The sequence below is a fragment of the Gopherus evgoodei genome, chromosome 7, assembly GCF_007399415.2.
Source record: "Gopherus evgoodei ecotype Sinaloan lineage chromosome 7, rGopEvg1_v1.p, whole genome shotgun sequence".
NCBI classification, from domain to species: domain Eukaryota; kingdom Metazoa; phylum Chordata; order Testudines; family Testudinidae; genus Gopherus; species Gopherus evgoodei.
The window spans coordinates 89,383,078-89,397,133 of record NC_044328.1 but is presented as its reverse complement, the minus strand read 5'-3'; the positions used below and the strand labels follow the sequence as shown (position 1 = coordinate 89,397,133).

The following is a 14,056-nucleotide window of genomic DNA, read 5'->3' as shown; positions in this document are numbered from 1 at the left end:
CATGGGGTGAACCACTTGGTTGCCACCCCGTACCACCATCAAACCAATGGCCTGGTGGAAAGGTTCAATGGAACTTTGGGGGCCATGATACGAAAATTCATCAACGAATTCTCCAATAATTGGGACCTAGTGTTGCAGCAGTTGCTGTTTGCCTACAGGGCTGTACCACATCCCAGTTTAGGGTTTTCACCATTTGAACTTGTGTATGGTCACGAGGTTAAGGGGCCATTACAGTTGGTGAAGCAGCAATGGGAAGGGTTTACGCCTTCTCCAGGAACTAACATTCTGGACTTTGTAAGCAACCTACAAAGCACCCTCCAACACTCTTTAGCCCTTGCTAAAGAGAACCTAAAGGATGCTCAAGAAGAGCAAAAGGCCTGGTATGACAGACATGCCAAAGAACGTTCCTTCAAGGTAGGAGACCAGGTTATGGTCTTGAAGGCGCAACAGGCCCATAAGATGGAAGCATCATGGGAAGGGCCATTCACGGTCCAAGAGCGCCTGGGAGCTGTAAACTACCTCATAGCCTTTCCCAATTCCTCACTAAAGCCTAAAGTGTACCATGTTAATTCTCTCAAGCCTTTCTATTCCAGAGATTTACAGGTTTGTCAGTTTACAGTCCAGGGAGATGATGCTGAGTGGCCTGACGGTGTCTACTACGACGGGAAAAAAGACGGTGGCGTGGAAGAGGTGAACCTCTCAACCACCCTGGAACGTCTGCAGCGGCAACAAATCAAGGAGCTGTGCACTAGCTTCGCCGCATTGTTCTCAGCCACCCCAGGACGGACTGAACGGGCATACCACTCCATTGATACAGGTAATGCTCACCCAATCAGAACCCCACCCTACCGAGTGTCTCCTCATGCCCAAGCTGCTATAGAACGGGAGATCCAGAACATGCTACAGATGGGTATAATCCGCTCATCTACCAGTGCATGGGCATCTCCAGTGGTTCTGGTACCCAAACCAGATGGGGAAATACGCTTTTGCGTGGACTACCGTAAGCTAAATGCTGTAACTCGTCCGGACAACTATCCAATGCCACGTACTGATGAGCTATTGGAGAAGTTGGGACGTGCCCAGTTCATCTCTACAATAGACTTAACCAAGGGGTAATGGCAAGTACCGCTAGATGAACCTGCCAAGGAGAGGTCAGCATTCGTCACCCATGCGGGGGTGTATGAATTCAATGTCCTTCCTTTCGGCCTTCGAAATGCACCCGCCACCTTCCAGAGGCTGGTAGATGGTCTACTAGCTGGACTGGGAGAATTTGCAATTGCCTACCTCGATGATGTGGCCATTTTTTCAGACTCCTGGCCCGAACACCTACTCCACCTGGAAAAGGTCTTTGAGCGCATCAGGCAGGCAGGACTAACTGTTAAGGCCAAAAAGTGTCAAATAGGCCAAAACAGAGTGACTTACCTGGGGCACCAGGTGGGTCGAGGAACCATAAACCCCCTACAGGCCAAGGTGGATGCTATCCAAAAGTGGCCTGTCCCACGGTCCAAAAAGCAAGTCCAATCCTTCTTAGGCTTGGCCGGATACTACAGGCGATTTGTACCACACTACAGCCAAATCGCTGCCCCATTGACCGACCTGACCAAAAAGACCCAGCCAAATGCCGTTAAGTGGACTGATGAGTGTCAAAAAGCCTTTACCCAGCTTAAGGCAACGCTCATGTCTGACCCTGTGCTCAGGGCCCCGGACTTTGACAAGCCATTCCTAGTAACAACAGATGCATCTGAGCGTGGTATAGGAGCAGTGCTCATGCAGGAAGCAACAGATCACAACTTCCATCCTGTCGTGTTTCTCAGCAAGAAACTGTCTGAGAGGGAAAGTCACTGGTCAGTCAGTGAAAAGGAATGCTATGCCATTGTGTACGCCCTGGAAAAGCTACGCCCATATGTTTGGGGACGGCGGTTCCAACTACAAACTGACCATGCTGCACTAAAGTGGCTTCATACTGCCAAGGGGAACAACAAAAAACTTCTTCGTTGGAGTTTAGCTCTCCAAGATTTTGATTTTGAAATTCAACACATCACAGGAGCTTCTAACAAAGTTGCTGATGCACTCTCCCGTGAGAGTTTCCCAGAATCCAGTAGTTAAAAAGTGTTCTTAAAATGTAAAAGTCTGTTAGTTATATACTTAGTAGTATATGTAAAGGTGCATGTGTTGTATTAATCTGTTTATTTTCAAGTTCTAGAAGGAAATTGCCGCCAGTGAGCTTCCCCACTGTCTGCAATTTGGGGGGCGTGTCATAAACAGATAGGTAAGGGTTAATGTTTCTTTCACCTGAAACACCTGACCAGAGAACCAATCAGGAAACCGGATTTTTTCAACTTTGGGTGGAGGGAATTGGGTGTCTGAGTCTTTTGTTTCTGTCTGCCTGCTGTCTCTGAGCTTTGGAGAAGTAGTTCTATTTTCTAATCTTCTGTTTCTAAGTGTAAGGACAAAGAGATCAGATAGTAAGTTATATGGTTTCTTTTCTTTGGTATTTGCATGAATATAAGTGCTGGAGTGCTTTGATTTGTATTCTTTTTGAATAAGGCTGTTTATTCACTATTCTTTTAAGCAATTGACCCTGTGTTGTATCATCTTAATACAGAGAGAACATTTGTATGTATTTTTCTTTCTTTTTTATATAAAGCTTTCTTTTAAGACCTGTTGGAGTTTTCTTTACTTCAGGGAAATTAAGTCTGTACTCACCAGGGAATTGGTGGGAGGAAGAAATCAAGGGGAGATCTGTGTGTTGGATTGCTAGCCTGATTTTGCATTTCCTCTGGGTGAAGAGGAAAGTGCTTTTGTTCCAGGATTGGAAACGGAGAGGGCAAGTCCCTCGGTTTGGATTCACAGAGCTTGTGTCTGTGTATCTCTCCAGGAGCACCTGGAGGGGGGAAGGGAAAAAGGATTATTTCCCTTTGTTGTGAGACTCAAGGGATTTGGGTCTTGGGGTCCCCAGGGAAGGTTTTTCAGGGGGACCAGAGTGCCCCAAAACACTCTAATTTTTTGGGTGGTGGCAGCAAGTACCAGGTCCAAGCTGGTAACTAAGCTTGGAGGTTTTCATGCTAACCCCCATATTTTGGACGCTAAGGTCCAAATCTGGGACTAAGGTTATGACAGGATGATCATGTCAAAATCAGCAAAACACCATAATAGGAGCCTAAAGCATCTCTAAGCAGGAAAGCAAGATGGACTGATATAAACAGTAGCTTCTCAAATTTAAGTTTTTATAGTACAGTAAGACAAAAGAGACTACCAACATATTTGGACAATACAACAATATCTGTTTTTGATTTCATTTTTTATGGAAAATACACCTTTTTGTTTATAAAAGTAAACAGTGGATCAAGGTAGAAATAATTTGATCTTGCTCTGTTAGGCAGTAGAAATGTTTTTAAACATAAGAACGGGTAAAGTGTGTGAGGCACAAAAGTTACTTTTTACCTATATATATATTCTCTGTTATCCCGCTTCAGTTCAGAGTGACAATATGTGTTAACTCCTTATTAGCAAGGGGGGTAGAAAGGAAAAGAAGCTTCAGAATGCTATCACCACCATTAAACTTCACTTGTTTTCTTTTTCCATCTACTTGTGTTATCAGAATTGATTAATCAAGCTGATCCCTAGAGTAGCAGTATTTTACCTTTAAAGAAACTGAACATCTCGGTGTTTTATGAGACCAGGAACTTGGGCACTGCCAATTACCTCAGTATATAGTTTTGTACATTTACTTCATGATACTAATGCTGAGACACCTTACAACTCACCCAGTCCAATATCATATATTTATATATCAGCTTTTCTACTAATGTAGGCTTAACTTGCAAAAGAAAATCTTACGTAGTTTGGATATACCAGTTTGGATATACCAGTTATACACATACTTTTTCTTGAGTATTAAAAATTAAAATCAAGAGCTGAAAAATAATGACTAAAAAAAAAATCCTTCTCTTCTCAGTTTTATCTTATGATGTTATAGTTTCACTAGTTTTCTCAACGCTGTGGATTCTTCCAGGATAGAGCTTAATTTAAAACATAAAAAACAAACAAGAAAAATACACTTGAAATTTTACATTAGAGAGATAAAGAAAAAAAGCACTACTTTTTGTCCTTTACTTGCATGGCAGTCAGGGGCAACTACAGGCCCCAGCACGCCAAGTGCGTGCTTGGGGCAGCATGCCGCAGGGGGCACTCTGCCGGTTACCGGGAGGGTGGCAGGCGGCTCCGGTGGACCTCCCACAGGCGTGCCTGTGGAGGGTCCGCTGGTCCCACGGCTCCAGTGGACCTCTCTGTGTGTGCCTGCGGGAGGTCTACCAAAGCCGCGGGACCTGTGGTCCACAGGATCAGCGGAGCCTCCACAGGCAAGCCTGCGGGAGGTCCACCGAAGCTGCCTGCCGCCCTCCCAGCAACTGGCAGAGCGCCCCCCGTGGCATGCCGCCGTGCTTAGGGCAGCGAAATGTCTAGAGCCGCCCCTGATGGCAGTTTTAAGAACTATTAGCAGAGCACTTCAAATTGCAAAGCACGAAGACAGTTCTGTGCTCTAGGAAACTAAGCAAACCAACTTTGTAACATAGCAAGGTTTCTTCTGTCAACTACTGGAGATTTCTGTTTTCTTACATACCTCTTCAAAATCACTGCTGACCCACAAAGGGATAGGTGTTCCCCAGTATCGGTTCCTGGAAATAGCCCAGTCACGTGCATCTTTCAGCCAGTTTCCAAAACGTTTCTCTCTCACAAAGTCAGGAACCCTGTTACAAAAGTTAAAAGCAGTTACATTATTATCTGCAAACTAAACCTTGCAGTCATCTGATAGGCAAACATTACATTCGTACCTCCATATCACAACAAAAGTGATTTACTTTCTGATATTTGCATTAATTGGTGTAGTTTCAGGTTACTGTGTTAGCCATTTGCTAGGAACTGCGTTTATTACTTGTATGACCTTTGGAGAAAAAAATAATAGTATTGCTTCTTCTGACTCCTACAGATCCTCAAATGTGCTATGCAAGTGCAAGAATATTATGTTTTATTGTTCATTCTCAAAGTAATTCAATCAACATCTGCGTGAGATTAGACAAATATCTACAATGTGCCCATGGATGCATATTATACCCATACAAAAGGTAACAATGATGTTCACACTTCATTGGGATACCTTTCTTTAGAAAACTACTACTAAAAGTTGAGATAAAGATTTAGAAAAATTCACATTACCACTATCTTACAAAAACAGTTCTTAAGGAAACAATCTTTTTTGACATTAACTGAGGATTCTGATATTGCAGGCTTTTACCCACCCACCCATTTTTGGCTAATGCATGAAAATCTTATAACGGAGTTGTAGGACAACAATTAAAAGTTCAGTTGACTGGGATAAGTTGGCACTGTGGGCAGCTGTTTAGCACCTATCTCCAGCCTTTGCTCCATCGATATCACTTCTATCAACACCGCATGCGTTAGAGACTATTCCAGAGCATGGATCCTTGAGAATAAACAAAGTTCCAGATCCACTCACTCTTCCACAAGGTGATAGCTCTCGCCCTATTCTTAGTAAAACTGTTCATGGGTCTCAAATTAAAAAAAAAAAAAAAAAAAAAGAGAGTCAATGGCAGCACTCTTTGAAGACTTCATTTTTAACTAAATGGGCTTTGAGATCTGAGCATATGAAATAACTTGAAGATCAAAGATAATGTTGACGATTATACCCTGTCAAGACTAATTAATCTGATAGTTTGGTTAGCAACTGATTATTCACATTCCCTACATAGTCACAGACCACAGCCTGCTGCATCTGTTAAAAAAAAACAAACAAACCCAAACCTCAGTTACTTACCTTCTTGTAACGGTTGTTCTTTAAACTATGTTGCATAAGTCCATTCTGCTGCAGGTGTGTGCGCACCTACACTGGAAATGGGCATATGCTATCGCTCAAAGAAGAACTTGTGCATTTTACAGTTCTTTAGTAAAAAAAAAAAAAAAAAAAAACTTAAAAAAAAATTATTTGTAACTGATAGAAGCACCTACACAAAAATAAAAAGAGTTGCATGCTAAAGCTTGATATAAAGACAACCTTTCAGGCCTAGGGAGAACTTTTTTGTGAATTATGGGATTCACTTGCATAACTCATTTGGGGCTGTACAGCTCATATACACATAGTTACTGCTGAAGAGAATGTTAAGACATAACTGTGTTAAATTCAATTCAGTGACTATATAATGTACCAGAAAAAGTGATAACTTCTGAGGTCAACAGCATATTACTTTCATGCCTAAAGAAACATTTTAAAAGTCACAGAACATAAAAGAAGTGGTGGGTTGTAGGAAGCAGCCCTGGAAACTTAAAATTCATTATGCATATTCCTTAGGAAGTCAATGCATTTTTTTTTTTAAGTTTCACTGAACATCAAGGCACTACAACATTTTCAGACCCCATATTGCCATAGGCTTACAACAAGCATTACTGAGCTGGTAATATATTGCTTTAAGCCAATGTCACAGATACACAAATAAGAGTGTACAAAATTTAAGGGAAAAATATCCAGAATTATCTTTCAAAAAGACATTCAGAGATTTAAAATGTCAAAAGCACCCATGTGATCATAGAGTTTAAGTCTTAAGTTGTAAAGCATCAATGGGACTTAGGTGCTTTTGAAATATTTATCCTCACTGACTTTACCTACATCCCTCATAGCACCAGTGTTGATATTCCCCTAACTCCACTCCCCAAACCCCACCCAACTATTTAAAACTGAAAGTGGGTAAAAAGAGCTTGACTTAGCCATAGGAACATTTTATTGACTGATTTTTCTAAGATTTGAAGCAGTCATACTCTCAAAAGTACTTGCATGCAAGTATGCAAAATGGTACGGAACAATGCAACTCTGAAGTCTTCTAATTCAAGAAAAGCAAAACATTAAAATAAAACTCATTAAATTCAAGTTGCAATACTTATGAGTCTCAAAATATTTAATGAAATTCAACTCAACTCAAAATGAGTAATTTGCCAAAGAGTATGAACATTGATCAGCTTGGTGATACAAATATGGTCCAATATATGATAGATAGCCAGGTGTAATGCAGATGTATGCAATCCAGCAGTACTATGAATTTCCTAATTCTTACTTGCCTATTCAGCCAGTGATTCAAGCAGAAACTCTTCCAGAGACATCCTTCAAGCAACCATGTTGGGATTTTCTACAGTACTCATCATCATAATATCTGAGGGTGTGTGTCTGTCTAAATACACTGTGCTAGATTCCAAAAAATATTTCCGTAAACACTAAAGAAGGCTTCACTGGTTAAAAAGCCATCTCAATTAATGGTGAGTTGAATGCAGCAATAAAAAAAATTTAATTAACAAATGGAAAAACTAAGAAGCTGATCGCAACTAGTATAAGTCAACAGTTAGGAAATTCTGACAATTGATAAAGGAAGCTAAAAGTATCAATTAAAAAACCTATGGCCAGTAGGATTAAGGACAATAAGGAGGAATTATTTAAATGTGTATCAGGTTGACGGATTGGGAGCCATCTTGTGATAAATTATGACACTGTATATTGACCTTGTTATTGGGGTATTTTCTATATGATTATATTGGTTTCTCTCAGAAAGGGTCTGCCTTGAAAAACAGGTAAGAAGGAACACAACTCAAACTAAGCCATTTCTTAGCTGTTAACATACAGAACTTCTGGCCCTACGGATTCTGGCTAGACCTCCTACTGAGCCTACTGGACTGGTTTTGACCAGAAGAACTATAGCAGGGTTTAAAGAGAAAGGGCAGTAGCTGTTATGGGGAACCAGGCAGATATAGGGACTTGCTGAGAGTCTTTAACACTTTGTTCCTAATATTGACCCAACAATTCTTGTTTTAAGAAGGCTGCCTGATCATTATATACCACTGATCACAGATTCCCCAACTGAAGAACCACAGGTGTGAGAACTTAGTGAGCAAGCCATAAAGAAATAAAGGACAGTAGGATAATTAATGCCAATCAACATGGTTTTATGGAAGATAGGTCTTGTAAAATACACAAACTTGATAATGTTTTTTGATGACATCAAATGTCTGGTTAAAAAAGATAACTCTGTTAAAATAATAGATTTGTGTAAGGTATGTGACTTAACCCTGACATTCCCATAAAATCTGAATTATCCTCCCTTTCCCCTCCAATGGAGCCCATATTAAACAGATTCAAAACACTGACAGACAGATCTCAGAGTACTTGTGAATAGGTAATGGTCATCCAGTGTAGGTGTTTCTAGTGGGGTCTCCCAAGGATGAGTTATTGACACAATACTATTCAGTATATTTTTCAGTCACTGAAAAAAATTCCAAGATAATTACTGGAAGATGACAAAGAAATTGGTGGAGTGGTAAAGAGTGCTGGATACAGACCACCCTTGGATTGCTTGTTAAGGTGGGCTCATTTGAACAAGCTGTATTTTAACACAAGGTTAAGTGAGGAGCTCCTGTACATAATGATAAAATAAAAATGACTGAAAGGAAAGACTAAGACAGCTGTTCCTTTTACACAAGCCTACTTTGAAATGTTTCTACAGTGCTCACACTGTAATTCTAAATATTGATTTAAACTCATTCTACTCTAGAGCTTATACGTGCACTGCAGCACTAAATGAGTTGCCACACCTTTCCCCATTTCTTCCTCCCAGCAGTAGATACAGGACTACTGTCTCATTGCTACTATTTCCATGTCTTGCTGAAGACAACAGTGTAAATATTTAAGTAAATAGTACTGTCAAATACTGCTATAGCAGAAACGTCACTTACTTACTTTACCACCAAAACAACTTTAACTGTTAACTGAAATTATGTCGGATTATATAGCTTTAAATACATTAAATATTTAATGTATACTAATTCTTTTTCATCCATCAACTATTTTTATTCACTACATTCTTCTGAAGGCCACAGTAACTTAGCTATAGTTAATCAAGTTTCACTTGATAAATTTCTAATGATTAAAAGAATCTTCTTGGGCTATGAGCTACTTTAACACATACATTTTTAACATCCTGAAATTTAGTGCAGCAGCCGAACATTTAACCATCCACCATTTTAAGAGTTAGAGGGGAAAAAAAGAGAATTATCTTAACTAGTATAAGAAAGATGGCATGATGGAGGAGTAAGCTACTGCACTAGTTTTCTTCCTCTTCTACAAGCTCAAATCCTATCTCAGGTCTCAAATGTCAATTTGTTTAATCTTATCTGGGGCACAAAACTAATCTGCCCTTTGGCATAATGGGAATTCTCTCTTTAAGCAAATTATAAAACCAGAACAACCCAATGTGGTTGCTGCACATCACAAGTAAGCTGTATTAATGGAGGGGTAAGTAAAATCTAATAAATGGCACTAGTTCCTCAATTTCAAACACCAAGGTTTCCTCAAAATCTAAACACATTTTGGTTGAAAAAGATATTTTGAATTTAGTATAACATTTACAGTCACTGCCTTTTTAAACAGGCATCTAGACCTCAAAAACTTTAGAATCTCCTTTATGTTAATTTATCCTACAATAACTGACTCTCAATGTGCCTCAAATTAATTTTTAATTGTTTTAATTCAAGGAGAAAAGTGAATTCTCATGCCATTCTGACACTAATTAGCTCCAATTCTATATCATAGACCTAATTTAACCTGCTAGCAAGGGGATTAATAGTGACAAAAAAAAAATCCACAGTTTGCAAAGACATGCAGAATTTTCAAGAAAAAAAATCTCTCCTCTCCAACACATGGAAGTTTATTACAATAGTGCTGTCATGGTATAATTCCCCACTCTGAACCTTAGCGTCCGAAAGATGGGGTACCAGCATGAATTCCTCTAAGCTCAATTACCAGCTTAGTACTTGTAGCGCTGCCACCAACCAGGAATTCTAGTGCCTGGTACACTCTGGTCCCCCCAAAACCTTGCCCGGGGACCCCCAAGACCCAGACCCTCTGGATCTTAACACAAGGAAAATAAACCTTTTCCCTCACTGTTGCCTTTCCCAGGCTTCCCCTCCCTGGGTTACCCTGGAAGATCACTGTGATTCAAATTCCTTGAATCTTAAAATAGAGAGGAAAATCCACCTTCCCCCCTCCTCCTCTCTCCCCCTCCCAGACTCTCCCTGAGAGAGAAAGTAATCCTAACACAGAAAGAAATTAGCCTCTCTCTCCCCCACTTCCCTCCTTTCTCCCCACCAATTCCCTGGTGAATCCAGACCCTGTCCCCTGGGATCTCACACCAGAATAAAAAAAAAATCAGTTTCTTAAACAAGAAACTTTTAATTAAAGAAAAAATACAGTAAAAATTATCTTTGTAGATATAAGATGGAGTATGTTACAGGGTCTTTCAGCTATAGACACTGGGAATACCCTCCCAGCCTAAGTATACAAGTACAAATTAAAATCCTTTCAGCCAAATACAAATTTGAACTCCTCCCAGCCAAATACACATTTGAACTCCTCCCAGCCAAATACACATTTGCAAATAAAGAAAACAAACATAAGCCTAACTCGCTTTATCTACCTAGTACTCACTATTCTGAACTTATAAGATCCTGTATCGGAGAGATTGGAGAGAAACCTGGTTGCACGTCTGGTCCCTCTGAGCCCCCAGAGTGAACAACCACCAAATTCTAACAGCACACACACAGACTTCCCTACTTCAAGATTTGAAAGTATCCTGTCCCCTGATTGGTCCTCTGGTCAGGTGACAGCCAGGCTCATTAAACTTAACCCTTTACAGGCAAAAGAGACATGAAGTACTTCTGTTCTATTAACTCCTACTATCTGTTTATGACAAGTGCACATGCCATTTACCCTACAAAAAGAGTTAGAGTCACCTCAGTAAAAGGGAACTGTATTCTTTCAGTATGTGCCCTACTCATTTTTGAAATTATTAGTATTTTCAGTCTTTTTCTGTATGGTAATCTTTTCCTTTGCTCTCCTACCCTGTTTCTTGTAGCAACAAACACTTTAGAGCAGCAGTTCTCATCCAGGGGTCCGGGGCCCCCTGGGGGGCCACAAGCAGTTTCACACGGTCCACCAAGCAGGGCCGGTGTTCAACTCAGTGGAGTCCAGGTCAGAAAACCAAAGCCTCCTTGTGCAGACCTGAAACCTGGGGCTCTGAGCTCTGCCACCTGGGGCTGAAGCTGAAGCCTGAGCAACTTAGCTTTGTGGGGACCTCTGTGGTGTGGGGCCCCAGGCAATTGCCCTGCTTTCTACCCCCCAATGCTAGCCCTGGCCTTTATATGCAGAAAACCAGTTGTGGCAGCACAGGTGGGTCATGGAGTTTTTATAGCATATTGGGGGGGAGGGGTTCAGAAAGAAAGTCTGGGAACCAACTCATTTTATATAAAGTGCACACACAAGCAAGCCACAAAGATTTTTTACTTTACACTATGCTAATTACTCTTAACATCCTAATCTGGCCAATGATGCTGAAAAATTTGCATTTTCAAGTGCAACCTTTCACTTACTGAAATAAAGCCTTCACTCTACTCTTTCCACACCATTTTCTTTAAAATAGTTTGACCTTTGCATGCAAAAGTATGTTACACTGGAGTACAAATTAATTAGCCTGTTTCAGCACATATACATTAATATTTTACAGACATAAAAGGACAGACATTCAACATAATGTATTTACTGATAATTTAGTAAATTCTCTAAAGACTTGGTGTTAAAAGTAGGTTAGTCAATTAGCCTTCCAGATCTGAAGTCCTTATTTCAAATAATCCCTTATTTGGCAAGTGACATGGAATTTTTTTGTGGCCACTTCATTAGGGAGAAAGAACATTTGTCACAGATTGTCACAACTGGTAATCTCTGCTCTAGAGTACTTGAGCAGGAATAGGAGATATATTGAATCAGAATCCAGGTGCATGTCAGGATTGCTAGAAAAGACCTTAAATTACTCTAACCAACACCAAATCTGATTTTTACCAGTGATAATGCCCTCTTACTTACATTGTGCTAAAATAACACATACATTGAGTTACTTTTGCAGTTGTTTTCTTTTGTATTCCAGCCTATATGACAGCAGGAAGTTTACGCTCTCCCCAGTAAATGCTACCATCTAGTGTTGGACTTTGCTCTATGCTTAGGCAATTGTGGATGCCTTAAAGGAAACTTAACTAGCATGTGGATTACATGAACCACAAGATATATTTGGCCATATAGACACAAAATGACAATTCTATCATCATATTAAAAAAAAGTAGGAAGTCACAGGTGTTTGGTTAAAAAAGTCTCTACTTATGCCAAATAAAAGAAATATAACTTTCACATTTAAAATTGAACAGCTTACATGGGGAAAAATATCCATTTGTTATTCTTAACTAAAGCTTCACTGAGGGACAGAAAAAAAAGGGACTTAAGAAATTAATTTTATGCTAGAAGTTGAAGGTTTTACTACACCTCTTTCAAGTTAAAATCAATGGGTTAAAACAAGTTAAATCTCCAGGTTTAGCTTTCTCATCCATAAAAACAAACTGCTATCTTTTCAAGTATTAATCAAATTGACACTGAAAGTTAAATTTGCAACAAGTGAATTTGCAAAATTCACAAGTCAAAAAGCGCAAAACCAGTATATAGTTACAGTAACATACCATCACATTCAGGAGGCCAGATCCTCAGCTATTGCAAGTGAGCCCAGACTACATTTGTACTAGCTAGTGATTTGGTCCATAATATGTTTGATTATTACAGTAATTACATTTATATACAACTTAATCACTAATTATCAAAAATATCAGGTATGCATTATAAGCATGAAAAGCAATTACTGTTAGAACCTTAACATTTTCTAACTTTCTGCTTTTACTGTTGCAAAATTATCAATATAGATTTTTGCACTAGATTTAATAGATATTGGGACTGTTTTCAAAGAGAAAAAAATATCGCCTTGGGACCTTGCTTCTAGTTGGAGACAAGAGGGAGAAAAGGTAAGAACTAGCTGACCAGAACTAGCTCTCTCAGAATTTCCCATTATCTAATGAAGGAGTCGGCAACCTTCGCCACGCGGCCCACCAGGGTGATCCACTGGTAGACCACGATACATTTTGTTTACGTTGACCATCCGCAGGAACGGCCTCCTGCAGCTCCCAATGGCCACGGTTTGCCCTTCCCAGACAATGGGAGCTGCAGGGGGCCTCAGACTACAAGGATGTGCTGGCCGCCACTCCCATTGGTCATATTTTTTCCCTCTTTGAAAACAATGCCGACCCCTGATCTAATGCTTTGTGCAATCAAGCCTCCTGCAGATGGGAAATGTAACAGGTTAGGATGGTTTTCAAAATAAAATGAAGTCACTTATTGTCTTTTGCATCTGTCTGTCTCCCATTCCATCATTCTTCCTTTCCCCTCTGTGATGGGGCTTTTACTTTAGATACAAAGAATGCCTGATCTGGAAGTTGATGGGTCCTGCCTGAAGGTAGAGTTCTTGATAACTAGTCACATGGGGACCCTTTGGCCAAACTTAAACACAATAGTACAGTAGATGACAGAGGGTGAGAAAAGGGAGACCTTTTAAAAACTGAAATTTACATGCAACAGCTGACTCAGCATATCTCTTCTGCTTATTTCCACACTTTTCTACAGTCCTCATCAACTCAAATATAAATTACACTTCCGACCCCAGTGTGAGGTAGAGAAGTATTATCCCTCTTTTATAGATGGGGAAACTGAAGCAAGAAGATTAAGTGATTTGGCCAAGGTTACAACATGAAATGTAATTCCAGCAATTCTAACCTTGTATAGGAACACAGGGAAATAGTTCATGCAGCAGAGTCTTAGGTAAGGGACCATGGCTTATTGGCACTGGGGATCAGAGCTCTTGAGTTTTGTTTACCAGTTTTACCACACTTGCTCCAAGACATTTGGCAAGTCACACAATGTCTGTACTTCCACCTCCCTAGCTGTAAAATGGGTAGACAACCAACTTCAGTCATAGAAGATTGAGAACCTTTTTTGCAAAGCTCTGAGCTCCTACTTAACTTTGAAGTACTACTGTTCCATTTGCTCGTGCATTCTTTCAAGATATTCTAGCTCATTTTT

At 40.0% G+C, this 14,056-nt stretch overlaps 1 protein-coding gene across 7 annotated transcripts in view; it reads right to left on the bottom strand.

Annotated features, from left to right (window-relative positions):
- IARS1 (isoleucyl-tRNA synthetase 1) overlaps positions 1-14,056 on the bottom strand; it is a 221,617-nt gene that overhangs the window by 106,540 nt on the left and 101,021 nt on the right. For all 7 annotated transcript variants that reach the window (XM_030569119.1, XM_030569123.1, XM_030569118.1 and 4 more), the window contains one exon: positions 4,622-4,748. In XM_030569119.1, the coding sequence (XP_030424979.1) occupies positions 4,622-4,748 (127 nt within the window). The remainder of the gene's footprint in view (positions 1-4,621; positions 4,749-14,056) is intronic.